This window comes from Oxyura jamaicensis, assembly GCF_011077185.1.
Source record: "Oxyura jamaicensis isolate SHBP4307 breed ruddy duck chromosome 6 unlocalized genomic scaffold, BPBGC_Ojam_1.0 oxy6_random_OJ106525, whole genome shotgun sequence".
Lineage (NCBI taxonomy): Eukaryota > Metazoa > Chordata > Aves > Anseriformes > Anatidae > Oxyura > Oxyura jamaicensis.
Window position 1 is genome coordinate 1 of NW_023304011.1, and position 27,309 is coordinate 27,309.

A 27,309-nucleotide genomic window follows, 5' to 3' on the forward strand; every position below is an offset into this window, starting at 1 on the left:
CCCCCCCGCGCCGGAGCGGCGGCCCGGCCCTCCTCGCCGCGCTCGGCTCGGCGCGCTGGCGAATCAGAGAGTGTCGGAATCTATTGCCTTTGTCTGACAAGTCATCCATCTCCGGGGAGGCGGGCGGGGGGCTGAGGGCGCTGCGGCTTTTAGAGAGACACACACCGGGAGAGGAGGCTCCAGTCTCCGGCCCCGGCTCCTCGCAAGCACTTCCCACCTCGGGCGAAAAGTCCGCCGGGCGCCCGGATCCTCCGCCCGGCCGAGACGAGGGGGCGCGCCGGCCGCCGCCGCTCGCGGCTTTCCCGGGGATTGCTACTCCGCTTTGAACTTCCATCGGCTAGCCCCGGACCCGAGGAGGAAGAGGAGGAGGAGGAAGAGGAGGAGGAGGAGGGAGAGCCGCGTCCTCCCGCGCCTTCAGCCGCCTCGCCCCGGCACCCCTCCCCGCCGCCGGGGATGCTCCGGCCCCCCCAGCCATGACAGCCGCCTGCCCCCCCGGCGCCGCCAGCCCCCCGCTCCCTCGGACTCTGCTGACTCGGCCGCCCCGGCCCCCGGCGCAGCCCTCCCGGCCCGGAAAGTTCTTCGCTCCCCGCTCCCCGGGCAGGGGGGCAGCGCACCCCGCCGCTCCCCTCTCTCCTCTCCCTCTGTGTCCTTTTTGGTTTGCCTTTTTAAATTTGTTTTGGTTTGTTTCGTTGTTTTTTTTTTTTTTTTTTTTTTTCCCTCTTATTTTTTTTCTCCCCTAAGTCTTGAAGTTGAGTTTTAGAGGCGACACGGCGGCTTCAGCCGATTTCTTCCCCTTCCTTTGCCTCCCCATGGATATGCACTGCAAGGCAGACCCCTTCTCAGCAATGCACCGTGAGTACTGGAGCCCGGCTCCTTCCGCCGCTCTGCCCTCCTCATCCCTCCATCCCTCCTTCCCCGGCCGTTCCTCCCCCCCCCGCTCCTCCTCCGGCCCCATCCCCGCACCGCCAGCCTCCGTCCCGGGGGGGCGACACCGGGCACCGGCACCCCGGCGGAGGGCGCGGGGCCGGGGCCGCGGCCGGGCCTGGGCTGCGAGCGAGTCCCGAGCAGAGCCCGCAGGGGCAGTGCCCGAGCCGCCCCTCGGAGGACGAGACTTTTCCCCGGCTCCTGCCAGCTCTCGGCTCCGACCCTTTCGATTTTCCCGGCCCCGCGGGGCGAGGGCTTCCCGCAATCGTACGTGTGTGCGAGCTGACAATTTGCCCCGCCGCTGGCCGGGATTTGCTCTGGTTTCGGGTTTCGCCGGCGGAGAGGGGGGGCGGCACTTTCGGACGAACGGCGTGGTCGGTCCGGTCTGCTCCGGGCTCCGCTCCGGCCGGGCTCGCTTCAAGGCTGGACTAAGGGAAAAATAGGGCAGCGGTGGGGCCGGGGAATCGGGCGTTTCCCGAGCTCCCCGAGAAGTCACGGTCCCTCCCGGGTTATTTAGCAGCTCCTCGGCGTGCGTTTAAAATGCATTCCTGGCGGCCAGGGAAGTGGATTCGTGATGTATTTTCACTTTAGAGAACCTTTCTTCCCAAAAAGGGGGACGAAGGAAGGCGAGAAGGCTCCTTCGCCAGGCAGGGTAGCGAGGAATTTTGAGGGATTTTAATTTCACTGCACGGAGGGAAAATAATTCCGAGCTTTAAATTAAAGAGCAAATAGGAATATAGAGCCGAGCTTGGGACCATCTCGGGTCAGGAAATGAATAATTAAGAGCAATTTGTAACTTTTGACACCGAAACTTTTGAGGACACGCCCTGCCCGCTGCATAAAAACAAACCGAAAAGGTCTAAAATCGAAACGCTTGAGGCTTAAAAAATGACGATTTTGCCAGGAGAAGGAAGGCGCAGAGATAGAAAGCCACCATCAGATCCCCAACCGTGGATGTAGGTAACTGCCTTCCCGCTCGGAAATTAATGCTTTCCAGCGCACAGCTTAAAATTTAAGATTTAATTTTCGAGGACCTCTAACAGAAAACGGCCCCCGCGTTAGGCATTATTTTTAGTTCTCTCGGGCGCGACCTTCCCTCGGAAGTGATGGCAGTAATTCTGCCTTCGGTACGCGCTGGAATATGCAGGCAGCCGAGAGAGGCATCTCGCCACCGAGACGCTCATTTCTGCAAACTCCGCTGAGATTCGGGAACAATTTCGGCTTCCGAATAATCCTACTAATATTAATCAGCGTTTGACTTGTTCCCGAAAATGCATTTCTGGCTGGGCAGACCTAGATATTGGCAAGCAATTAAAATACGCTCGGGCGCGGGCTCCCGATGCAAGCGCGCACAGGCAGCAAACGCGATCGGTAGGAAAGCAGCTCGGCTGCTCGGGCAGATGCACACACAGCCCGGCACTGCCACGCAGATAAATGCCCCAAAATATCCCCCTGCTCGTACGGAAATAACCTTGGGAAAGCACGGTGCGGAGCAAACCCAAGTCTCGTGAAAAAAAAAAAAATAAAAATAGCCGGGGTGCGATAATTGGAATTATTAATTTTTAATCTTTTTTGCATCTGTTGCCTTTTAATACTTTGTAATGCGAGTTATAAAAGGCGCCCTGAATTATTTATCGCGGAGTTGCCGAAGAAATTACTGTCTTGTAACTTTAGAGGCAACATGTGCAGAGGGGGCTGTGCACAAACGAAGAAAACAGAGCAACACGCACCCGCAGGTTTTGGTGGAGCAAAACAAGCGTGCCCCCTCCCCTCCGAAGCCCTAAATATCTTTTACGAAAGAGCAACAAAAGAGCGCAGCGACACCTCAGCTCCTCGGGCAAGGGGAAGGGACGGGAGCCCCCGGCTCGCTGGCAGGGAGGTGGGGGTGATCCTCACCGGGGAGGGGGGGGGATGGAAAAAACTCTATTTGTGCGAAAGGACTTGGATCGATCGCAGGGCAATGAGAGTTTCCACTAAGTTCAGAGCCAATAAGTCAGTGTCAAAAGCAGGGGAGGAAAAAAAGAAAAAAAAAAAAAAAAAAAGAAAAAGAAAAAGAAAAAAACCCTCAGCGAAAATACAAACAGATCATTTTTCAGCAAACCGCGCGACCAACTAAGATCTCCCCGCGGGGAAGGAGGCTGGGGCTGTGCAAGAGGCCGGCTCGAAGGCGGCGTGCTCTGCACAGCTCTATCTCCGTCTGCCAGCCGCCGGGGAGCGGGCAACGAGCGAGCGGGGCCGCACCCGCAGCGGTTCCCGCACCCGCACCAGCTCCGCCGGGCAGCGCTGTGCTTTCCCCCTGCCCGCACCCCGCAGGTGCGCGCTCGGATCCTCCTCCTCCCCGCCAAGTTGTTTCTCGAAATTGAGAAAGGCGAATCGGAAAAAAAAAAAGCGCCCAAGCAGTCCCGGGTGGGAGACAGCGGGGTTTTTTGCCTCGGAAGGGAGAAACAGGGGAAAGCGGAGCAATTTAAATTCGCCCTGATTTAGATCTGCGCGGGGAAAAAAAGAAAGAATGAAAAAAAAATAGAAAAACAAACAAACAAACAAGGAGCCGCGAGAGCCTGTTAAGATTTTTTTTTTTTTTTTCCTACTGGCGGATTTTTCTTTTAAATATCGAAAGCTGACAGAGAGAGGGTCTGTCTGTAAACGAAACCCGAGCGCGGGACGCACGATATTTTCCTCCTCTCCCCTTCCATTTCTTCCTCCCTCTCCTCTTCCGTCCGAATCCCCTCAACTCCCATCCCAAAATAACCGGAGACAAGGCGCTGTGGAGGGGACTTGCTGCGGGATAAGGGAGGGCGGGGTCGCGAGTAGCTGGAATTGACAATGTGCAAGAAAATCGCGGAAAGCGAAGTCAACGAGAGAGGAAAAGCGCAAGGGTAGAAAGCACGGGGCTGCAGCGGGGGCTGCCCGGGGCCGCCGAGCAGCTGGGCTCCGGACCTGGGGAGCGTTTCGCTTCCCAACTCCGAGACGAGCCGCAGCCGGCACCGGCTCCATCCTCGCCCCGCGACAATGGCCTCGGGCAGCAGCCGCTGCGGGCAGAGGTGCGGGCGGCCGGGGGCAGGCGGGGCGCGGGGGGTCCCCAGCTGGCTCGGGGAAATTCACGCTTCTTCCCCCTCTGTGCCATCTCCATCGCCCTTAGTCCTTTCTAATTCTTCTTTCTTTATCTTATTCTCAACCCCGTTTTTCTCTTTCTTTCTTTCTTTCTTTCTTTCTTTCTTTCTTTCTTTCTTTCTTTCCTCTTTCTTTCCTTCCTTCTTTCATTTCTTTCTCTTTTTCTTTCTTCCCCATCTCTTTCCTCTCCTTCTCTTTCTTTCTCTCGTTCTCTTTCTCTCTCGTGTTCTCTCTTTCCCTCCCCGACTCCTTGCCTTTTACTGTCTCTTCCCCACGTCTCGCCCCCCCCCCCCCAGCCCCTCACCCGTCACCCCCATCCATCCGTAGTGACGGGAGATTTTGCAGTCCGAGTGGCAAAGAACCCACGACTAACGGTGTGTTTCTGGTGTGCGTGGGTTGTTGTGTTTTTTTTTTCTTTCTCTTTCCCCAGCAGGGCACGGGGGTGTGAACCAGCTCGGGGGGGGTGTTTGTGAACGGCAGGCCCCTACCTGACGTGGTGAGACAAAGGATAGTGGAGCTGGCTCACCAGGGGGTGCGACCCTGTGACATTTCCAGGCAGCTGCGGGTCAGCCACGGTTGTGTCAGCAAGATCCTGGGCAGGTAAGGAACGGACCGCGGCCGCTCCTTCCCCTCCCTTGGGGCAGCAGCGTGCCCCCGGGCGCCGCGCTGCGCCGCTCTGTGCCCCCCCCGGCCCTTACCGCGGCGATGCCCGCTCCCTGCTGCCCACCGCCCCCTGCCCACCGCCCACCGCCCGCCACCGCCCCCGTCACAGCGGCAGGACGCGCGGCGTGCGGGAGGTGCGGGAAGGGATCGGTTCGCGAGAGAAAGGCTGGGGAGGGGGAGAAAAGAAAAGAAAAACACCAAAGGAGAACGACCCCCTCTCCCCCGCCCCCCCCCCCCCCCCCAAAAAAAAAAAAAGGCAACAAAAAAACCAAGCCTATCTCACAACAATTCGTAGGCGGCCCTAGCAAATGCACGGTAAATAAACAAGCAGCGGGGCAAACAGATAAATCTCCATAAACAAAGATGCGGGGAGAAGCATCCCCGGCGGCCGTGCCGGCGGTGCCGGTGGGCGGGCTGCCTGCCGCCGCCGTGCCCTTCGCGAAGGACGTGCCAGGGCCGCCGGGGGGCCGGGAGCTCGCTGGGGAACCGGGAGCACGGCTCTGCCCGGCGCTGCCCGGCTGTTCCCGCGCCCCCCGGCCCCTCCGAGGCCGCCCGACCCGGCCCCGGCGTCGGTGGGCTTCGTCCCCGCGGGCCGCAGCGCGGCGAGGCTTGCCGCCGCTCGGGCCCGAAAGGAGAGCCCGCGGGGAAGGCAGCAAGAGCGCAGCGCTCCCCCAGACACCAGCACACACGCACCCAAAGGGAAAGGAAAAAAATAGGGGGGAGCCCTGCACGGGAGCGGCGGCTCCCGCAGCCCGGTGCAGCCCGGTACAGCCCCGTATAGTCAGTATAGTCCAGTATAGCCCCGTACAGCCCCGTGCAACCCCTTGGTGCCCTCACCGCCGCGCTCCGGCGGCCCAAAGGCGGGGGCCGGTTGCCGGGGGGGGTCGCGGGGCCGCGGTCGCGCCGGGGCAGGGGGCTCTGGGGACGGCGGGGGGCCCGGCCGGGCATTGACCGACCGTCGTGCTCTGGCGCGGCAGGTATTACGAGACGGGGAGCATCAAGCCCGGAGTGATCGGCGGCTCCAAACCCAAAGTAGCGACCCCCAAAGTAGTGGATAAAATCGCCGAGTACAAGAGACAGAACCCGACCATGTTCGCCTGGGAGATCCGGGACAGGCTACTGGCCGAGGGCATCTGCGACAACGACACGGTCCCCAGCGTCTCCTCCATAAACAGGTAAGGGCGAGCCTGCAGGCACCGGGACCGGGACCGGGAGCCGGCCGTGGCGCGGGGCTCGGCCTATGTGGCAAGCCCCGGGGGTGTCTGGACGGTTTTACCTCCGTGCCCCCGGGGGAGCCGCCGCCAGCCCTGCCAGGCGCCGAGGCTCCGAGCAGAAGCCGGCCCCTGCCCGCCGTCCTGGCCGCCGGAGGCTCCCCCCGGGCCGGGCTCCCCGCTCAGCGGCCGGACGCTGGCGGGGTCTTTCTTCCCTCCTCCTCCTCCCCCAGCCGCTGGGGAGCGGCTTCTGTCGGTGGAGGGCCTCGGGGTGTGGGAAGGAACCGCACGACGGGCAAACAGCGGCAGGTCGGAGGGGAAAGGCCGGTGGTTCGGGTAGAGGAGCGTTAGCCCAGCGCGCATCCCGGGGCTGTACAAACCCCGCACAGCCATCCATCCACCCCAGGCTGCAGGTCCTCACACCTTGGTGACACGCAGGACATTGCCCCGCACACCGAGTCACCGCGCTGCCGCCGTGCGACGCGGCTTCACGCACCTCGCCTGCACCCACAGTCCCTAGGAACACAGCAATATTTGCCAAGGGTGCATACAAAAGTACAGCACCGACAGTAAGAGTCAGAATTCAAGAAATTCTGCATGTAATCCCAAATATACAGAGCTCCCCGTCCAAATAAATGTACATAGGGTGTGCGTACATATGCACGCAGACTTCTGTAGTGCTGGCATAGACAAAAATGCCCAAGTCAGTATATCGGTCCTCTTGATATACAGCGAGTTTAGCCAGATTTTTTTAAACCTGGTGTATTTATAGCAAGGGAAGCAAAAAAAATAAACAGCAGGGAAAACACAGTGGTATTTTTTGTCTCGCGCTTTACATGGTAGATTTATCAAAATATGTCTAATAACTCAGGCTGTGTATTTCTAAATCTGGCATCCTATATAAATGGGTTTTAATATTTTGCAAATGATATGGAATTATCCCAAATCATCTTGAAAACAGCAGGTAGAATTAGCTGGTGGAATGTACCTTGGCTAAGGAAGATTCCCTCAGACACACAGTCTCTGTAATATACTGCTAGGCTACCCTAGGAAATTATCCCTGTGTGTGCCATCTGTATTAAAATGGTTATTAAGTTATGAACAGGGTAACATAATACTGATCGGCTAATTATACACCCTCCTAAAAAACCTCCAGGTCTCTGTTACTCTCGCAGTCAGGTATTGAAATAATAACAGTTTGACATTCAGACACCTTACAAAGGCAGCTGCGGAAGGACAGCCAGCTCTCCCTGGGAGGAATTAAGCAAGTAGTACACAAGTCCAGAGGAAGGGCTCCGGGGTCTTTGGAGACACAGGAGACGTGGACCAGAGGCACGCAGAGGCTGCTGCTGGCTACAGGGGATGTCAGCATCCCCATGTTGCCGAAGCCACAGCCCCGTGCCTGCTGGCCCTGGCACCTCACGGTGTCCCGGGGAGAAGGCCGGGGCCAGATTTTGCTCCCAGCTTTGCTACCAGTTTGTGTCGGGGCTTTGGGGGGTTCACACCTCAGTTTCCCCAGCCTGGGAATGGAGATTGAACCATCTCAGGAGGTGGGAACAGATGTCAGCTGGATTGCGTTTATAAAATGCTTTGAGAAGGACAAGGGCTTTGTAACTGCTAAGTGTTATTGTATTAGAGAGGCTCAGCTGTGACCCACCATATTTGATTCAAACTGTGATGGCATTTGAGTGTGTAGGCACCAAGGCACCAGAACATTTTGACTTCATACGATCAAAGCTTTCCCTGTTCATTTAAAAAATTCGGACCCAACTTCACACCATTCACCTTTGTATGTGGCTCCCCGAGGCCCACAGCTGTGAGAAGCGAGCCCGTAACAAGACAGGTCGCACAACTTGCAGGTCTGCGCTAGGCAAGAGCAGGTCAGAGAACTGGGAAAAAATTGCAGCAGAATAGGAAACAGCGAGCGTCTGAGGGCCCGATCCTGCTGCCACGGAGGGTAGCGTGAGTTTTGTCACTCCAGTGGCTTTGTGACTCCAGCTCACAAAACACAAGGAGAGGACTAAGTTCAGAATTCAAATACACAATTTTTTACTCTTCCATTGTCAAAGTAAGCAGAGAATTGGGTAAATGCTTTGTAACAGCACGTTCCTTTGCATCCCCCTTACCAGCTGTACAATCACAACCCAGAGTTTGTCCAACACTCCAACTCTCTGAGCCACTTCAGAGAGATGACAATTTTTAAAACCAACCCGCTTGAAATATGTGTCTTTGTTTTTTCTCAAAATGTGGGGTTTCCAAAGCAAAAATGTCAGTGACCCAGTGTCCAGAACCGTTAGAGCTATATCCATGAGCCAACGGGGTCTTTACAGAAAAAGGCGGTTATCTAGCTCCCTAGATAGACTGTGAATACTGCACTTCAGAGTGGAGATCACTTTGTATATGGAAAACAAGTACTTCGGGTTATTACAAGATTTTCTGAAAATACATTAATTGCATTTTCTCTTCTTTCTTTCTGGGTACTATTCTGGCATTAACAGCCTTTCATGTGAAAGACTACAAAACAGTGCTATTTCAATTCCACTTTTACAGTCTCCCTAAAACGTTAAAAAAATATTTTCCATTAATTATTTTTTTGTGATAGATGATTTATATGTGCCTACATTGCACTGATCTGTCAGTGTTGCACTACTGATATCAGGATGCATTTGGGACGAGGTGTAACTCAGTACTGAGATGTATCAGAAAGTTGTTTGTACCAAACTCATGCAGAAAAAGGCCAGATACAAACAATAGCAAAACCCATGTCTTAATGACCCCCTCAAGATACAGAAAAAAAATATTCCTCTGCTGTGTGGTAGTTTTGCTTTAATTACGGCAAAAAATCTAGACAGTAAGCTAGTTAATAGGCAAACTGCACCAGAACTGACAGGATCAAGACAGAGCAGTCATCTCTACACCGGGAGCTTTCCTGTTCCCTTTTCGCACATTAGCTCCTCTGCATGGTGAACCTATTGTGTATACATGCTCAGGTATATATATACATGTACCTGTGTAAACATGCACATACAAACGGCGCGTGTAATTAAGAAGCTGGCAAGTGACAGAAGCTCGTAATTCTTTGGTAAGCAATTAATGCTTACGTCAAATCACTCGAGCACCTTACTTCCTACAAGAACTTTTCCATCTATCGTATAACCATAAACAAGTTATCTTCGGTCACTCAGGTTAGAGTATTTCAGCTGGATTCATATACGCCCCACTGTAAACCTTGCGGGGGCCTCCTAACTACGAACTTGGCTGCAGACATTAATGAGAATTTTTGCTTTGTTTTACAGCACATACAGTTAGACTAAGAACACAGGTTTCATGGGATAATAATCATCCCGGAAAAGTCTTTTAAATTAGACAATGTACCTTAGCGGGAACAGGACTGGCACATCATGGGCATACATTCAGAGTTGTGCAGCAAGCAATGCGACGGACATCGTACTTTAAGCATTATTTTCTGCCTCTCTTAAAGGCATGAATCCCTGACACCTACCTGCAATTTGTCCCTCTATTTATGCTCTCCTGAGGCTGTGTTCAGGGCTAGGGACTCTCTCTTAGTCCTTATTCGATGAATACGAAAGCCAAACAATTATGAAGTTCAGTCAGCCTTCTGGATATGCTTTGGACCCTAGGTTCCTAGGAGCAGATCTAGCTACTAAGTCATGGCAGAGAACAGAGTTTAGTGGATACGCTATCTGGGTCAAGCTGTTAGATATTTTGTCAGTTTTCTCTTATGCACTGAGTAAACATTAATTTTTAGTGTTATGTGATTGGTTTGGGGAGATATTTTCTGTTACATTATCTGACAATCGGCTAGTGGTTCCCAGTTAAAGCCTCCAATAATGATTGCTTTTTAAAAACACATACAGAAAGACACACACATTGATCCAGGTTACAAATACCAGTGAAATATACTTGTGCAATGAAATACTGAGCGTGTGGCCGATGTCAGTGGCCGTGGGCAGGCCTGTAGCTCGGAGCACAGCGTGGCGCATTAGGAGATGAGCTTTCTCTTACCAGTTCTGCCGTCAACTTTCTGGCTGATCTTGGTCGGGTCACACGGACTCTTTATGGGGCTGCTTTACCACCTGTAAAATGAAAATAACAGTATTTAACTACCTTTGTAAAACACGGTGTGATCTTATGTTAAAAAATTCCATGCAGTTCAACACGTAAGAAGAAAAGGTTCAAAACTGGAGCAGGGTTGTCTTACATCAGCCGAGGCTTTTGCCATGCAAGGGAGCAAGAATTGAACAGAATCTCGGTTGAGGTAAACGTAACGTCTCGAGAAAACAATCAAGTCTGGGACAAGGCAGGCATATTAGGGCATGGTCTGTGTCATATGCGGAAGAAATCAATGTTATGCAAACAGAGCTTTCTGAGTCACTCTCGCTAGCCTAGCTTGAAAATTTCCCCAAAGGACACCACAGCCAAAGTCACTGGGAATCTCTCCCCGTCCTTCCCACTGAACTAGCTCTTGGAGGACGGTATCTCTAACGGCAGCTTGTTCATACTGACCAAAAACAGTGACAGCTGCATGGTCTGCAGTGGAAACTAGGAAAATTGCATAGCGTATGACCAGCTAGTGCATGTGTCATACAAACCTATTGCCACTGTCAGTGTTTAGTAGCCACATGTCCATTATGCAACAGAGAGGCCAAGGATTAGACTGGCCCCGTAAACTGGCTTAACCTCTGACTGGCAACGGGCTGGTGCAAAGCAAGGGCGAAGAAGCCTTGTCTGACAGCACCCGGCATAATTTACCAGCTCTCATAAGCTGGCACTCCTTAATACATGCAGAAGAAACTTGGGAGCCTAGCAGGGATCCTCTCGTTTCACTGATGCTGAGACTAAGGTCCCCATTCAATTTCCTGCATAAGGGCATGCTCTTAAGGTAGAAGGCTTCCACTGGCACTTGCTTTTGGCTGAGCAATGAATGCAGTTGGGTTGCACAGGGCTTCATTACAAGGAATATACTCCTTTAAATTCAGATTCTTTTCCATCAGACACAAACCTGGTATTATCTTCTTTTCATCATTGCAAATAAAGGACAGGCTCATAAAGCAGAGGTTACAGACAATGTTACTGCAGCTGAAAGAGTAAATGAATGCTCGCAGCATTTCTCTTTGTCTTATTCCTCATATCTGGCCACTGGAAGGTTGTATGGTGGTAACTACAATAAGCTAGCCGCATTTTTTCTGGTTTTCATATTACACAGATATTAGCTCAACAGAGGCAGTTTGTGAGTAGAAGTAGCCGTGACTGGGAAGTTTTGAGCTCCCTGTTCCGCGAACCTCAGAGTGCAGAACCCCAACAGTCTCTTTATCATCTAACAGTCCCAGCCCTTGCTTTTTGTATACATGTACAGAAAGGTTGATTTTTGTTGGAAGTTAAACATTTTCAAGCCTTTGCATCTAGTGAATGATTGCTGCATTCTGTCATAGAGGTAGCTGCATTTCAGTGCTGGGTGAATGAGCCTTATGGAGCTAAACCTCATTTACCAGAATCACTATTATGTGAAAAAACTCATTTGACTTTGCGAGAAAAGAGGAGAAAATATAAGTGGCTTGGCCAAGCAACGACGAGGTGGTGAGAACAATACAGTCATCTGAAGGGCACAGTCCATCCAACAGGAAAAGAATTATTCACATTTAAACAAAGCAGTGTAGCCAGGAATGAAGGGAGGGAAATAAGAAAGGGAACATTTAAATGGTAGCAGAAGGCACCTCCTGATATGGAGGTCCATTAAGTTGTGGAATTGCATCCCATAGGAATTCCTAATTTCTTGGAATATACATAACTAGATGGCATTAATAACACAAGCAAACATACAATAAGAAATAATCTTGCGTTGGCTAAAGACATAGATAATGCTCTAGCAGGCCAGCTGGACCCTTTATGATATGATGACATGATGCATACAAAACAAAGTCGTGCTTTCAGCCATATATCAAGTATCTCAGAAAAACTGTCTCTGATCCTGAAGCCTATTCAAACAAAAGATTTCCATATTACTTGAATGAAAAGATAAGACTTCAAAACAGTTGAATAAGGCTGAGTTTTACTTTGATTAACTTGCCGTGGTCTTTAATTAAGGCATGCTGAAATTCAAACGGAGTTTAGGCTCACTTCTTGCAATCAGCAAAATATTTAGGGATCCCAATTTGTCACAGGTCTCTATAAATGGAAAGACAGAGACTTTCGAAAGCATTTGCCACTGGCCTGACAACAGTGCGGCTAACTAGGTCTTGAGGAAATCCCGTCTGTGTGTTGGTGGCTGTGATAATGATTACTACTCTGAAAGTGTCAGAAAGGTTTGAGTTTCGCTTGCAAACAATTGTTCTATAAACTGAGAGCTAATGGGAATGAGGATTTTTCCACTGTAATAGCAATTAATCTAGTGCAGCCTATACATGCATGGACATATTTACCAGTCCCAGCTGATTAAAAATGCTAAGGCAGAGCCCTAAATTGTGCAATTGGCATACAAATCATGAGTGCCTGTTATACAATGTGGGTTTGCTTTTACTCGTTTTCTCTTTTTTTACTTCAAAATTTTAGAGGGATTTGGATAGCTGACTCCCATTAAGCAACTTTAAAAACACCTCAACAATGCAGTCCTTTGAGTCTTCAGGGAGCCGACAGGACCCTTTTCAAGCCCCCAGAAGCCCTGGAAACATCCCTTATTAAATGAGAACTGAAATTCTCATGCTATCTCTTGACTAGAGGAGCTGGAAAACCAACAACAAACACCGTTAGGCTTGTGATGAAATACCAGACAGTATGATATTCAGCGTTAGCCTCCAATTTTCTCTAGTGCCAGTAACTGAGAGCTGATTTTGTAGCACTTATATGGCTATCTACCCAGCTGAAAATCACAAATCTAATCACTTGGTTTCCAAACTCCACAGAGTGCACTTACAAATATTCATTTCCAATCAATTTGCACCTGCTAATATTTCTGAATGCTCACATGTGATGACAGAGTCAGAAGCAATGCTGGTGCTTCCTATTTCTATTGCAATAGCATAAAGAGGCTCTGTGCCTAGATCACAGCCCATTGTCCAAAACAGGCACAGCGTAAATAGGAATTTCTTTTGAGAGATTCTTTTAGAAAATCACCATATATGTGTGCCTTTCTTTACACCATCCCCTTAACATCTACTAGGCTCATCATTCAGACAGTCCTCGAGGTTTCAGGGATTAAACAAACATCTTTGTCTGCTAAAAAGGAATGAGCTACCCGGTCAGGGCTCACTCGCCAAAGCCAACTCTAGGTAAAAGGCAGAGCAAAACTGGAGAGCCCTCTTCTTCGGGCTCTTATCTGATAAGACTGAGGGTGAATGCTGGCTAGACTGCGACAGCCTCCCCCCTCTTCCCCGATAAGTAGGCATATAAATAAATAAATAAACGGCATCCTAACTGCACTGAGAACTCAATAAAACAATCACATCAAATATGAGGAGGTATAAATCTCGCGTCTGCACAGGTAACCCACTCAATTGCTTTTATTATGGCTCAGCCTGACTCCATTTATTACCATCCGTGGCCTGGGTGAAGGATGTTTGCATGGAGGGTGGTCTCCTGGTGCAATCTTATCCCCAGAGCAGTGACAATCAGCCCATACAGAGGTGGGTTTTGGTGGGGAGACCAAAGGCAGATCCATCTGTCTGCATGAAAACCAATCAATAACCCTGTAACTAGACCTCTTGTCGCTGGGAAATGGACAACACAGTAGTTCAATCCTGGAGCCACAGGAGAGAAATAGCTGTGGTTGGGGTGTGAAGAATGACGGGATGTATGCATGGTACGTTTGAGACATACAGACAGAGTCTGTCCATCTAGAGACTGAGGAGTGACGGGATAGGGATAAGGCAGGGGGCACGTTTATATATCTTGTAGGCAAACCTGAAAGGTTGATGCGTTCAGGGGTGGGTATGGGGAAGGAAGAAGGACAGAGTTATATTGCATTTTTTATAGGACATTTATATGGGGACTGTGAGTGCAATGCAGATCTGTACCTTCAGGGAAATGTGCCTGCTGGCTGGATATTACATATGAGTATTTTGGTATATGGCAGGGAATGTGTAGGCAGGCACGTAGATGGTGACACAAAGCGCTGGTAGGCTAAAGGAAACAGAGGCAGGAGTTTGATGTGGTTGGGGAAGGATATTCCTTTGTCCTCTGTCTGGCTTGGGATTTATGTGTGTACTAGTTTTGACAGAGAGGAGAAAGAGTGATGTGCCAAAAGCCTGAGCTAACGGCCTGTGAGTTCACAGATACGCTTCCCAGAAAATGCTATGTATGAAACATTTACCCAAACCTCACTGTTAAATCAGGAGAGGAGATTCTGGTGGCTTGTCTCTGCCTGTATGAAAAACAGAAGTAGGGCATCCCTTGCTGCTGCCATCCTTTAGCTCTGGAATTCCAGCAGTGCTTCTAAAATTTGCACAGCATACCGTTCCCCAGACTTTTAGCAACTCCCCCATCATACACACACACATGCCTACAGAGACATGGTGGAGTTTGCCTCTGCTAAATGTTTTCTCCTGGGGGGCAGTTTAGCTTTCCTTCCTCTGTTTCCCGTTTGCACAGTTCCTCTCCTCCCAAGGTAAGCACCCTTCCCTCTCTGCAGGGTGCCAGGCACGGGGCTGACCTCCCGTCCCTGGCTGGGAGGTAAATGGCATCGAGACCAGCAATCAGCTCTGGCCCAACTGCCCATCACTGTCCTGCGCTGGAGAGGGCTGGTAGCCAGATTTTGCAAGGCAGATTGATGTCTGTCATTTACACAAGGAAAAGCACAGACTGCGACAAGACGACAAAGTCACAAATGAATACCTGCCAGACAGGATGCTCTGCTCCACCTCTTGTCGCAGGGCAGTTTAAATGATTCTGGCAGCAGCGATAGCCCAGCCCTTCGACTCCCAGAACCAGGCCCCATTTTCCTTAATAGAGCTTCTGTTTCTTCACGCTGGCTGAAATATGAGGGTAACCTCACTACCAATGCCCGCTGTTGGGCACTCACTTTAAAACTGCGAGAGTCTTTGTGCACTGACGTTGGGGCCCTTCTCAAAGGCACTACTGCCTTTCAACACACTCATGCCTCTCTAGAATTTCTTTTAAAAACAGGTTTTGGTAACCTGCTTTTGAAAAGAAAGGCTGCTGCCAACGTAGCTATGTAACAGTGCCTACTGTTAATATTTGCCTAGATTCAGGCCCAGAAAATCTTTCTTTGTTGATTAAATTAAGGCTTTTGAACTTGAAAAAATACTCATTTATACATAAGTTATCCATACAAAATCAATCGAAACCAAACCAAAATAGCAATTATTTATAAAATAAATAGGAAAGAGGGGGTATCTAGAAGAGCAGAGGAGAGGAAGGAATAATATTTCTGACGAAAAGGAACCCACACTTGCATGCTGTGAGGGCATAGGGGAAGCGTATGGCTGGGACGTGCTACAGACAAACGGACCAGGGCTGAGCAAGCAGGGACAAAGTGGAAAATGAATAATGCCACAAATTCCCTCTCCATAGTGAACAAACAGCAAATTTAGGGCTTTATAGAGGCGATGTTTGTGGTGCTGCCTCTGACAGAGACAGACAGCTACACCATGAGGCTTGCAGAGCGTGGGGAGAGCACAGCTGCGTGGGGCTGGTGGGAGGAAAGGGCATGAGATAATGATGGAGCGAAAGGCCACGGCGGGCTTGACTTGGGTGTTGTCAAAAGCAGACCTGCCGTGGTTTTACATAAGGCAGTCTTGGCCGCTGCGCCAAACAACATGTGGAGGCTCCTCCAGTACTGATACCCAGCTCCCGTACGTGGCTCTCACGATTCCACTCCCCTTTTGTGGACTACATGAATTTTTGTGACCTGAGGGGACATTTGAAGAAAAACACATGACTATGGGTGACTGCCTCTCGGAGACAGATGGGCTCCTGGTGCCCAGCAGGCAGAACTGGCAGGGCTGGTGGCACAGGAAGACGTGGAGCAGAAGGGAGTGTGGCCTGTCACAGGTGGACACGTAGGCAGGGAAATGCCCCGGCACAGTGAAAGGCAGGGGATAAAGTGATCTTGGGGAACAGAGTCTTCGGAAGAGTGCAAGAGGAGAGTGCTGGCTGCGTAAACGAAGCCTTTGTACCGCCCAGAGCACCACCTTTCCCAGCAGAAAGCACCTTCTGCAGTATTTGAATGTGCTACTGGATCATTCTCTGCTCAGTGAAGTAATTTGAGCATGGAAACCTGCATGCATTTGTGTAGATAGACCGCCGGGTCTCTATTGTTCCTCCAGACAATCTTCTCTGTAATGGATATTTGGGTTGGACATGCCCTATACCCCATGACATGTGTACAAGGAGGAGCGTGGGTGTATCGCTAGGGCAACATGTCCAGCTGGGAGTATAGGCTGATAGCAAGTGCGTGTTCGTGCTCTGGGAAGAGCTAAGAACAGCCTTATCCATGGAAACAATGCTGTAACCCCACAGTTACATGCTAGGGGGTACAGGAGAGAGCAGAGCACGGCGGTGCACATCTCTGCAAGCCTGCGCAGTTCTGTGGGGCTCTGCAGAGGTTTCTGCGTGCCTGCGGCGCAGCGGGATGGCTGTTGGCAAGGCGTGGGTGTGCTGATGGACCGTGCCTGTGAATGGAGGCAGGGGGCCAGCAGTGCGCCGTGCGTTTCTCGGTAGTTCTTTTGGGCAGAGCTGGGGGTACGGTGATAACGTTAGCCACACCACGGCTGTGCTGAGGATGAAGCATCCATGAGGCAGGCAGTGCCCGCACTGCAGACACAGGCAGTCCTAGCACAGGAGGCGTGCGGCACTGCGTGGGAGTGCAGGGAGCTGCACCTCTTTGGGGCCCTAGCGCATTCAAGGGAATATGGGTGCCCATGGCAGGAAGTTTCTGGAAGGCTGTGGATGTGTGCTAGCTCATCTGAGGCACAAGCCAGCACTGCAGGAAGCAGTACCTGGGGAGACTGGGGCAGGGGGTGCACCAAAGGCAGTATTTCTAAGGAGAGCCATAGTTTAATGCGTTGGACTCTTCCCTCCTCTCCTCTCGCCTCCCCTCCCACTCTTCTCCTTATTACCCAGGTTATCTTGTTTGGGTTAAGAGGCCAATTTCAACAGACTATAATTGAAGAGTGAAGAGAATCTGATAAGATAAGGAAGGGACATCATTCCTCAAGGGATCAATAGAGGTTTCATGTTCCTCCTTCCCCTGCTGTGTCCCTAACACGCTAACGCTGTGCGTCCGTGGGCCTGGTTTATTTGCTCTGCTTGTCTGCAAGCCAGAAAAGGAAGTGGGGGAGCAGGGGGCGGCTGCCGGCCCCATCCGTCACACGGCAGGGCAGGGCAGGGGGCATAATGAAGGGCCAACAGGGACGGCAGGGCTGCATGGGAAGAAAAAGACAGGGTGATAGGGGACCCGCCGAGAGCCAGGAGGTGCTGGTGGCACTGCGGGCACAGCACAAAGCAGCCCCTCCAGGAGCCCCCACCCCACACAGCCACAGCGGGGCCCACGTACAGGAGCTCAGCAGCTGGGGGACAAACCGAGAGGTCAGCACAGCGCAGGATGCAATTCACATCCCATGCTAGAACGCTGGGCCAGCTTCTGGAGAGCCTGCGAGTCAGAGGGGTTTACGGCTAAGATATCTTCTTCCAGCTGATTTCTTTTTTATTTTTAACACCCAGAGAAACAGATGCTGAGAGCCAGTCAGTCATGCAGCGAGCATGTGGCAGAGTTGGGAATACAACCCAGATCCCCTGACTCCCAACCTCAGGCTTTAACCAGCAGACCATGCTTCCCTCTAAGCCACCTTGAACTTTCCTCAGTGAGGATGGGGGCTACTAAGCCTCTGCGGGCTGCAGTTTACCAAGCTGTCAGGAGTGTGCTCACTGGACCGCCTCACCAGAGACAGCCTTCCTCACGCACGCTAAAAAAGTTGAAAAGAAATTCATTTCATGGCCGGTGGTTGCTTAAAAAAGGCGATTCCAGCATATGTATGTGATAAATGTTAACTGTGCATTAATCGCATTAAAGAGGACCCTATAAACTTTTCATTTCTAATTAAATTCTGGCCGGTGATTCTGGCGAAGCCAGCACACTCCGGGCCTTTGTTTATGTGGAAAATTAAAATGCAAATACAATGGAATTTATTTCCATTACTAGAGTGATATGCTGGGCTCCTCTGTTTAACAGCCTCCAATTATTTTCAAGCAGGTCTCTCTCCCTCGCTCCCTCCCTCTCTCCCCCTCCCCGCTCCCCTGAGATGCTGCGACCCCGGTGTGTGGGGCAGGAGCTGGTAAAGCACCAGGAGGGCTAGGGATGGGGTCATCTGTTCTAGGCCGAGGGCAGGCAGGAAAATGGAGGAGGAAGGGGTGGGGGGGGGAACGAGTGGGAGAGCACAAACAAGAAGGCAAGGGAAGCAGCAAGGCTCAAGCTAGTGCAAGTGCTAGTGCAATAATAGCCAGAAGGGAGTTACCTGTTAGCAACCTCACTGAAAAATATAAGCTAAACTCCTTGGCTCACTGAATCCTGGCTGTATAGGTGGTATTTTGGTGATAGGATAGAGTCGAGAGCTTTCCCTGGAAGTTTTCTGGATCTTCCACAATCCTTCCTATACACTTTGTCTGGATGCGACTGCTGCTGAGCCAAATCCTGGTGGCTGAGGAAGCACAGAGCAGACCCAGCGCCAGACACATTGCCTGCACAGAGCAAATAAATCCGGGCAGCAGTGACACACAATCATCGGCAGAGAAATAACTGAGCTCCCCTGCCCATTTCCAAGGGACCAAGTGTGGCTCCGCTTAGGGCAGCAGTACACAGCACACACTCTCCAGCAGCCACCGCACAAATGCAGAGACTCACTGCAGCCTAAGATAGTTGCACATACGTGTGGCTAGGTGCAGCTGACACGTCCGACTGACTGCGATTCCCCGTGTGAGAGACCCGGCCGAGTCAGATGTGAGCATCTCAGGCAGTCACACCCAGCACAGGCACCTGCAGACAGGGTGCTCTTCTGTGTTAATAGCCGGAAACTTCGGGCACGAACACTTACCCAAACCCATAATTGATAAGTCCTAGCTAAACTCCTGAGTGTGCCAGCCGGTGCACATGCATCGGACCGCTCACGTAGCCTTAGAAATCCAGCGGTGCACACAGGCACCCCGCCACCCCTGGAGGCAGGCAGCCACACAGTCCTGGAAGGGAGAGCTGGGGATGTTCTCTGCTTGCACGTGAGCATCTTAAGGAATCACCTAGTGTAAGTGATCCTGCCCCGGCCAAGACAGGGAAACAGGAGAAGGACACATTCACTTACGACGGTGAAAAGAGGCCATTACCCAGTCAAACAACCCAATCCCTGACATCATTATTCAATACACAGGAGCCCTGAAATGCACACTAACTCAATCACAGAGACACACGATTACAAAATAATACTGATGGAATCAATGAAACAGACATGCGGTCATACAAAGCACACGCAGCCCGGTGTTAATACACAATAACAGCTGCCCAACAAGCGAATACAAAACAGCCATTCAAAAACACAATGACAGAACATGTGGCCCCCACTCCAAGGGGACTTGGAAACTCTGGCAACGAACCCCACCATTGGCAAAGGGGCTTGCAGCAAAACTTGGGGCGCGCCCCAAACCTGGCTCTTGTCGGGCTAGTGAGCACCAGACAGTGAGAGCCCAAAGGACATGCGCACTGCGTGTGCATGTACCGGGAGGCTGGTGGGTGGCTGCCCAGTGCCCTGCTGCACAGTGCGGCCACTCTTACCGCGGGCACGGGTGCACCGCGTTCAGGACTCACCATAACACAAAGCGATAAAACCAAGGAGAACCTACTGCAACCCTAATGCAGCGCAGCCACGCTGCGAGAACACACAAACGCCCCTCAGCACCGAGAGCAGCAGGAACATCCCACTCAGGTGCCTCAGCAGACAGCCAAATCCTCTCCCCAGGCCGTGGTAGTGCACTCAGACATGCACACAGGTCGCTCCCAGGGCCCCAAATAACAGAAACCCGCAGACCGCCGGGGCGTGCTAAGCCGAGCACTTCGCATGAGACCCAAACAGCCACTCCTGCAAACCCTATGGGGTCTTACAGGGAGACAGGGCACCCTTCTCTGGGGTCTCCTCCCTGGCACAGCAGGCATCGGCTACCAGCAGGCTGCGTGTGTAACAAGGGGCTGCTATTGGAAGTGACAGCAGGGACGGGGGAAGACTGCTGGCAGTGGTGTGCGTGGTGTGTGCACAGGAATTCCCCTTCCTCTACCAAGTGCGGCTGTTTGTAGCCATTAAAAAGCCCAGGTCCTCATGCTGGGTGTTCAGTGAGTATTGATTCAGTCTGCAAGCAATTTTAATATTTCTTCAGGGACTTTCCAGCAACAGCACAAGTCATTAATTCACCCTCCCAAATTGCTTATTCAATAGCAGGAACATGGCTCCTGAATAAAGTCCCAGAATTTATGTGACTCGCATGAGTCAGGAGGTCAAACAACTGTTATGGAGCGAAGTTAAAAATCCAAATAAAATATTGACACTTTTTTGGGGAGTGGGAGGAGGGGAAGTGGGGGAAGGGGAAGAAAAGGTATTTAAAATAGGGTTTTGTTGCAATGCCCCCAGGATAAGGAATGGAAAGAGATTGAAGACAAGTTGGAGTTTGTAAAATCAATGGGATTTATTGCATATCCGCTTGGCATTTAATAACTCCTTCCTTTCCACCTCCCCCTGCTCTGCACATGCACGGGGGAGAAACTCTCACAAAGCCACCAGGAGCCAGCCTGCCAGCACGCAGCAGTGCTGCAGCACCCGACAGCCCCCCAGGGCCAGGGCCCCATCCCAAATGGGCTGCATGTCCCCCGCAGTAGGTGGGGGTCCATACCCACAGCCTTTGTCGGGGGAGAAACAAAAAAAGAGGGGAGGGGAAACTGAGGCACGGAGCAAATTAAGAGCCTGCTCAGTCACAGAGCCCACGGACTGCAGGCTGGGCTAGGATCCAGGTCTCCCAACACCCAGGCTGTGGTTTTGCTGCTGAAGGATGCTATCTTGTAAGGGAACACAAGCTCACAGGCACCAAACGCAAGGCGGCATCCATCTCACCAGAGGGACTCCCATAGCGCCTCGGTACAGCCCCACAAAATAGCTGTGCCCGCAGACACCACCCAAGCACATCCACATGCAGACAGATGCACAGCCAGACACAAATGTATACATGCTTTTACTGAGCTCATTGCTATTCAGAGAGCGCTGCAGCCAGATTACTCAGAAGTAGAAACATACCTGCAGACGGACACACATGCAGATGAACATGCGGACAGGCACACATGCTCGGGTACAGCAAGGTAGCCTGGAGCATCCTCTGTGCATATATATATATTTATATAATATATGCACACAAATATTAGACGTCTACACCAAGAGAGTCATGCAAACTGATGTCTGCCACAAATCTAGCTTTTACTTACCACGGCCTCTTTTTAGCTAGTTGCATCGAAATGGATGCCCAGATGCACTCAGATACATTCTGCACAATTATATTAATTAATATATGGGCCTGTCTCTTTATATCAGACTGGTAACTGTTTCAGTCAAACTGTTCTGTTTTTATACCAAATCTCCGAGCCTGTAGTATCCACAAACCAACATCTAGTCATTAGCACTAGCTCCATAACGAAACAAGCAGACAAAAACCTAGCTAATCACAGAACAGAAGAGTACTCGATGGCTTGGATATCTAGGTGGGCTTTTCTGTTTGTTTGTTTGTTGTTGTTTGTTTTGTTCGTTTGTTTTTCTGGTTGGCTTCTTACCAAAGATTTAGGTCAGGTCCTTTATGTGAGTTGAGATTTTATCAAAATGCAGTTTTTCAAGTGTTTTTTTGCATTGTGACAAAAATAACAATTGCCTATGTTTTCCTCCTAAGCTGTGTTTCAACCAAATATACAGTGTGGTTGAAATTTAGGCAAGGTAATAAGAAGTTTGAAATTCCCATAATTATACTTTCAAAGATTAAGATTTGTGCACGAAAGATGCTTCTGTATTAATTCTCAGATTGCTTTGTTCACCGTTGGTTTTGCAACTGCCCTTTAAAAAAAGAGCAAGATAAGATCTTTGGACTACCATGAGCTACCTCTGGTCTTCTTTGACCACAAAATATTCTAGAAAAAAATGAAAAGTAGTACAGTTTTGTAAATACTATTGTCTGTGCTCCTCTGTATGTCTCTATCTGTAAGTCCTGATTGCATCCTATCTCATCCCTACGCAAAGCTGGATGAAACCATGAAATCAATTCTAGATGAACAGGTAGTTAGTGCAGCTTAAGAGGATCATGCTTGAAAATAATGTAACTGGATAAAAATCAGTAGATGTTCTTTAGAATATTGTGACTTCCCAAAAGAATATCTTGCAGTTTGCCTGAGCTCCAAACAATACAATGCTCCTTTGCAAAAACTCGTGAAGTTTGAATACTTAAATATTTAAAACTCACGTCTTCAGACAGGGCTGAACGATCTGTGAATCTCCTCTCGGCTTGCACCAGCTAGCACCTGGCTCGGTGCACCAAGCCCTGGGTCAGCAAGTTGTAGAGCCCAGAGATCAGCTCCCTGGAGCTCAGGCACCAGGAGAAGAGCTGCCAGCACGAGGAGGTGGGGATGAGAAAGCACCTGCATGTGTGGGAGGATCACTTAAACAGCGTGGCTCTTGGGAGGCTGTTTGTCAATTTGGAATTGCTGAAGGCGTCGCAGCTGAGATGGTTTCATTGACTGGGAATAGGCAACAGGCTTGCTTACACATGGACAAACAACGAAATTAATCTGAATTAACTTAGAAAGTGCATTGGTTAAAACCATTAAGACATTGTTTGGATGCTCATTCAAAATCTGAGTGTCCCAAATTGAATTTAGTTTACTTTATTTCCAAAGTGAATTAAGCTAAACTAAATTAAAGCAGCCTTAATTCTAAACAAGGGAGTCAGAGGTGTAATGCAGTTTAACTAGACCATTTTAATTTCGCACTTTCCGTTAATTCAAATTAGTTATTTTGCATAGCCATTTGTAGGTAAACCCTTAGACTGCTACCTCCTATGGACAGAGACTGTATTTATACCAGGGGTAGGGAAACGGGACCCAGGAGTGCAGTGAATTCTCTGCCAGCCATCGCGATCATTTTGGAATGGGATCTGAGTAACAGCTTGCTCAGGGCCCACCAAAATCCATAGCTCTGCACTTGGTCAGATGGATGCCAGGCATGCAATTAGGAGTAAAACAGATCGGTACTCCCAAACTTATACAGATAGGCAAATGTAGACATAGGTACGGGCCTCATAACGTAGCAAGGGGCAACATAAATGATATATCCGTGTTGATACGTATGAGGTATTACGTAATGGGTATTATAGCCTTGTTACAGATGAGTTTAGACGGTTATGACTTACTGCTTGCAATAACTGTGCTTGGTGCTGTACAACAAGATCAATATAGCTAGCTAGTGATGGCTACAACCGCAGATCTGAGCAGCCTATCTGCCCATTAAGCTCTGTTAAAAACTGTAATGGTTGAATAAATGTTTATTAATTCTTCATGGGGTCTGACTACAATATGTGACCCAAATGTTTAACTACGTATAGCCACAGTTATAAATACAGACCTGTAGGCAAAGATAAACAAGTACGCACACCGCTGTATGATAAATTACAACAAACTAAGAGACAAATGCCAGTGCTCTCAGGCCACAAACAACACAGATACAGAAACAAACACAGAGCTCATATTGTCTGAAGTTCAGACTTGTCAGTGACTTACATTGGCCAAGCAGACTGGCTACAGATCTTTCCTTTCATTAGAGGAAGCTAGGAAAAGCAGCCTGCTGGCTCTGGAGGTGGGTTTCTGCTTTATGCTGGGGGGCTGTGCCACTCCCTGGAGCACTTGCCTGGGGCTGGCTGCTTTGGGCAACGTGCGAAAGAGAGGTGTAAAGAATAAGGAGAGCAATAAGGACTAGGACAGAAAGGGGAAGATTCAGGAGCTTTGTGGAAATTCCTAAATTTTCCATCTGATTTTAATTTTGAATCAGGACTTTAATACAATCCTACACCTACATGCAGTGTAGCTGGAACCTGCTATTCTGGTTAAAATCTAAATATATTATCCTACTTCTTATTTTTTTGGCATAACTTCTCATTCACCTTTAAAAAGTAATTTTAAAGGGAAAGAATAATTTTTCCATTCTGATAGGCTGAAGTTCTCACAAGCAAACCGCAGGGGAGCGTTCTGCAGGATGCGGAGATAACACACTGCTAACACAGAGATAAAACACTCCTGAGCCCCGGAGTAAAAAAGTCCTGAGTGAATAGCCTCAAAAACTGAGAGATTGCCATAAAATTCACAAGACTGTAAATAAGAATGCATTTGTTTTTTTTTTTCTTTGCCTCTGGTTCTGGCCCTTTGGGAGACAGCCAGGTCCCAATTCCACCTGCTCTCTACAGTCGTGAAAGCCAGAAATACCTTGGTTTTAAATGAAGGCTGAAATTTGCACGTAGTTGCTTATCTTCAAGATCTGACGTTTTATATAAAATACTACGTATGGCATAACTTGCAAGAGAGTTGAGAATGTTATCTACAGCTATCAGCTGCCTCCCTGACCAAGCCTCTTTTCTAGTACACACATCTTCTGTTAATCAAAATGAACGTCCACAAGGAATTCGGCACAGACTCCTGAATTTTAATAACTGGAAATGGGCTCAAAGCAAAGCTTTCAATTAAAACTTCCCATGCTCCAGATTAAGATATTTAACCTTGGCAAGCCCATGTGTTTCTGTAGGTCTCCTTAACTCACCTGCTGGCACAGCCGCTGTTGCGACAGCTCCGGCGCGTGCTGCGCGGCAGTCACCGGCGTGCTGGCAGCTCGCGGGGCTGTCCCCTTCGCCAGGGCCGTGCTGGTGTGGCCATGCTGCTAGCAGGACCCAAGCTGGCTGGTGTGTAGGTGACAGGAAACATTACTTCAACCTGCAGTCACTGCAGCGTAGGGGCACTGATGGACTCACTTAGAAAAGGAGCAGTTATTAAGAGCTGAAAGATTTTTGTCTTTTCACTGAACAGATCTCCTGCTAGTGAAGGGGATGTGGCCACTGGCAATGCTTTTCTCCCGCTCCCCTCCTGTGGCTTCTTGTAGTTTTTGAAGCTTTTGGTCTTTAGTTGCAGAGGCTGTCAGTTTGTTGAGGGAGACTGATAGCTTTGTAGCTTCTGGGATGGATTCTCTTGTGCTTGCTCTGAGTTGAATATCTGCTCCATAGTTGCCTGTGGCACCAGAATTTGGACTTGGTGAGCCTGGTGGTTCCTCCCAGCCTTGTGTTTCTACAGACAAAACCAGCAGAACCCTGTTTGTCCTTTAAGATTTCCTTAATTCGCCTTAAATCTGGGATGTCAAGCATCTACACCCAATTTGTTTCCAATATTTTGTAAAGCGAATGACATCTTTTAGATGTTTGGACTGTAACACATTTCTGGGTTTCCTGACTGCAAAGAAAGCCTTCCAAACGTGAACTGAGTGTAATAAAAGTAGAAACACCTGCCTGAGGACATTTCCATGCTGCAGTCACTGCCTGACTGCAGCTCATGTAGATAGACTTTAGCCATCTGTAAGCCAGCCAGCCGGGGTCCCGACGGCCATGCAGCCACAGCTCTGCACACAGCAGCTCCCCGAGTGTGCCTTCAGCCTCCCAGCTGGGCTCTGCACCCCCGTGCGAAGGGCTAACACAAAGCCTCTTGGGTGACTGGGAAAATGTTCTCAAAGCCTAGGGCAGCAATTTATTCTGGGAGGTCGGGGTAGGCAGCCTACAGGCGTGGAGCTGTCAAACCCGTCTGTACCAGTGGCACGAAGCTGGGTGGCACTGCTCACAGGCAGGCCAGTGCCCTGCCTGGCAGGTCTCCCTGCCCCCAGGAGGCATCTTTGGCCTCACCTTTCTTCCCTTCCACCCCTCTTCCTTACGTCTCGACTTGTACAGTGCAGCGCAGCAGTACTGGAATGGGCAGAGATCTGCTAGAAGCTGAACGTTAATGCTCTGCTCAAATTAAATGAAATAAAACCGTATGGTGTCATCACGGGTCACTGATTTAAAACAACAAAAAAATCCTAGCTCCTCTCTAAGCCCTTCAGACAGTAAAACTGCTGCTGTGAATTCTGTCTCTCCTCAGAGTGCAGCCAAGAAATGGTCTTTGCAGGGTGAGAAAAGGGCAGGATTGGGTTTTCTCCAGTACTTTGGTGTGAGTAGGCTCACCTGGAACAGTGGCACTTATGTCCCCTCCTCTTCAGGCATGATGCCAGGGTAGCTCCAGTGAAGATGATGGAGCTACACAGATTAACAGCAGATAAGGAGCGAAATCTTCTCAAGGAGGGCAGGGATTGTGTTTCAAGAGATGCGAGGCATCTCCATTTCTCCCTTCCGTCTATCTGGAAGCTTCAGGAAAATGGATTATCCACTGTTCAGCCACCTCTTAGGATTATCTGTGTAATCAATCTAATTGATCTATCACACCTGTGCTTATATCCCACTATAGTACATGATCAGCACTCTTCTCTCTTCCCTTCCAAAAGGTAGAGAGAAGGAATTGCAATTTTCATGACAGAAGAGACTTTGAATGTGTGAATATTGCTCGTGGCCCCTGAATATGGCAAGGTTTGAAGGCATTCTGCTCTCTTGGCAGAGAGTGCCAGAGCCTTGGGCCAGCTAGCAAGGAAGCTTAGTCTGCTGCTCCTGCCAACGTCAGCTGTCGTTCTGAGGGCTGCAAGTGTTGCAGTAGATTTTGAGAGCAGTAGGAGAAGCTACTGCCCCCCCCGCCCGGCCGCCCAGCCCTAGTGGAAATTACGTTACTGCTTTTGGGGCTCTCATCTTCCCAACTGCTGCTGCAAACTCAAACACGAGCACTGAAGTCAGCGTAGCTGAAACACAGCTCCTGTTGCCTTTGCCTAGCTCCCTTCCCTTCACATGCAGCCACTGTCAGCAGGGTACATGTCACTTCTGCTTCAAGCGGGGGAATGAAGCCAACGCCGTGCTACAGCTCGCTGAAGCACTTACTTGGCCCCTGTTATTACTGAGTCTGAGCCCTTCACTCCTCCTTCCAGCTGTCCTCACCGTGCCCCAGGTGGCAAGGCAGTGCTCCTATCTTCACACTTCAGGCAGGAAACGGAGCACAGAGAGAAATACCATTTGTCCGAAGTCCTGATGAGAGGTCCATGACAATGCAAGGAACCGAAGCCCTTCCCTTAAGTCGGATTAGGCCGCTACTGTCAGACTTTATTTCCCTTCCTTCACCGCCCAAACCCCTCAGTTGCTTTTCCTCACCATGCTATGAAGCCTGAACTTTGTTTATGCAAGCAGGACTTTCCTCCCTTGT

General features: G+C 50.1%; 1 protein-coding gene across 1 annotated transcript in view; it reads left to right on the plus strand.

Annotated features, from left to right (window-relative positions):
- The first annotated feature begins 109 nt into the window (after nucleotides 1-109).
- The window catches only part of LOC118157499 (paired box protein Pax-2-A-like), a 70,550-nt gene continuing 43,350 nt past the window's right edge, over nucleotides 110-27,309 (plus strand). The window contains 4 exon segments of the mRNA XM_035311855.1: nucleotides 110-852; nucleotides 4,469-4,491; nucleotides 4,493-4,635; nucleotides 5,676-5,873. Of these exon segments, the coding sequence (XP_035167746.1) occupies nucleotides 810-852; nucleotides 4,469-4,491; nucleotides 4,493-4,635; nucleotides 5,676-5,873 (407 nt within the window). The 5' untranslated portion in view covers nucleotides 110-809.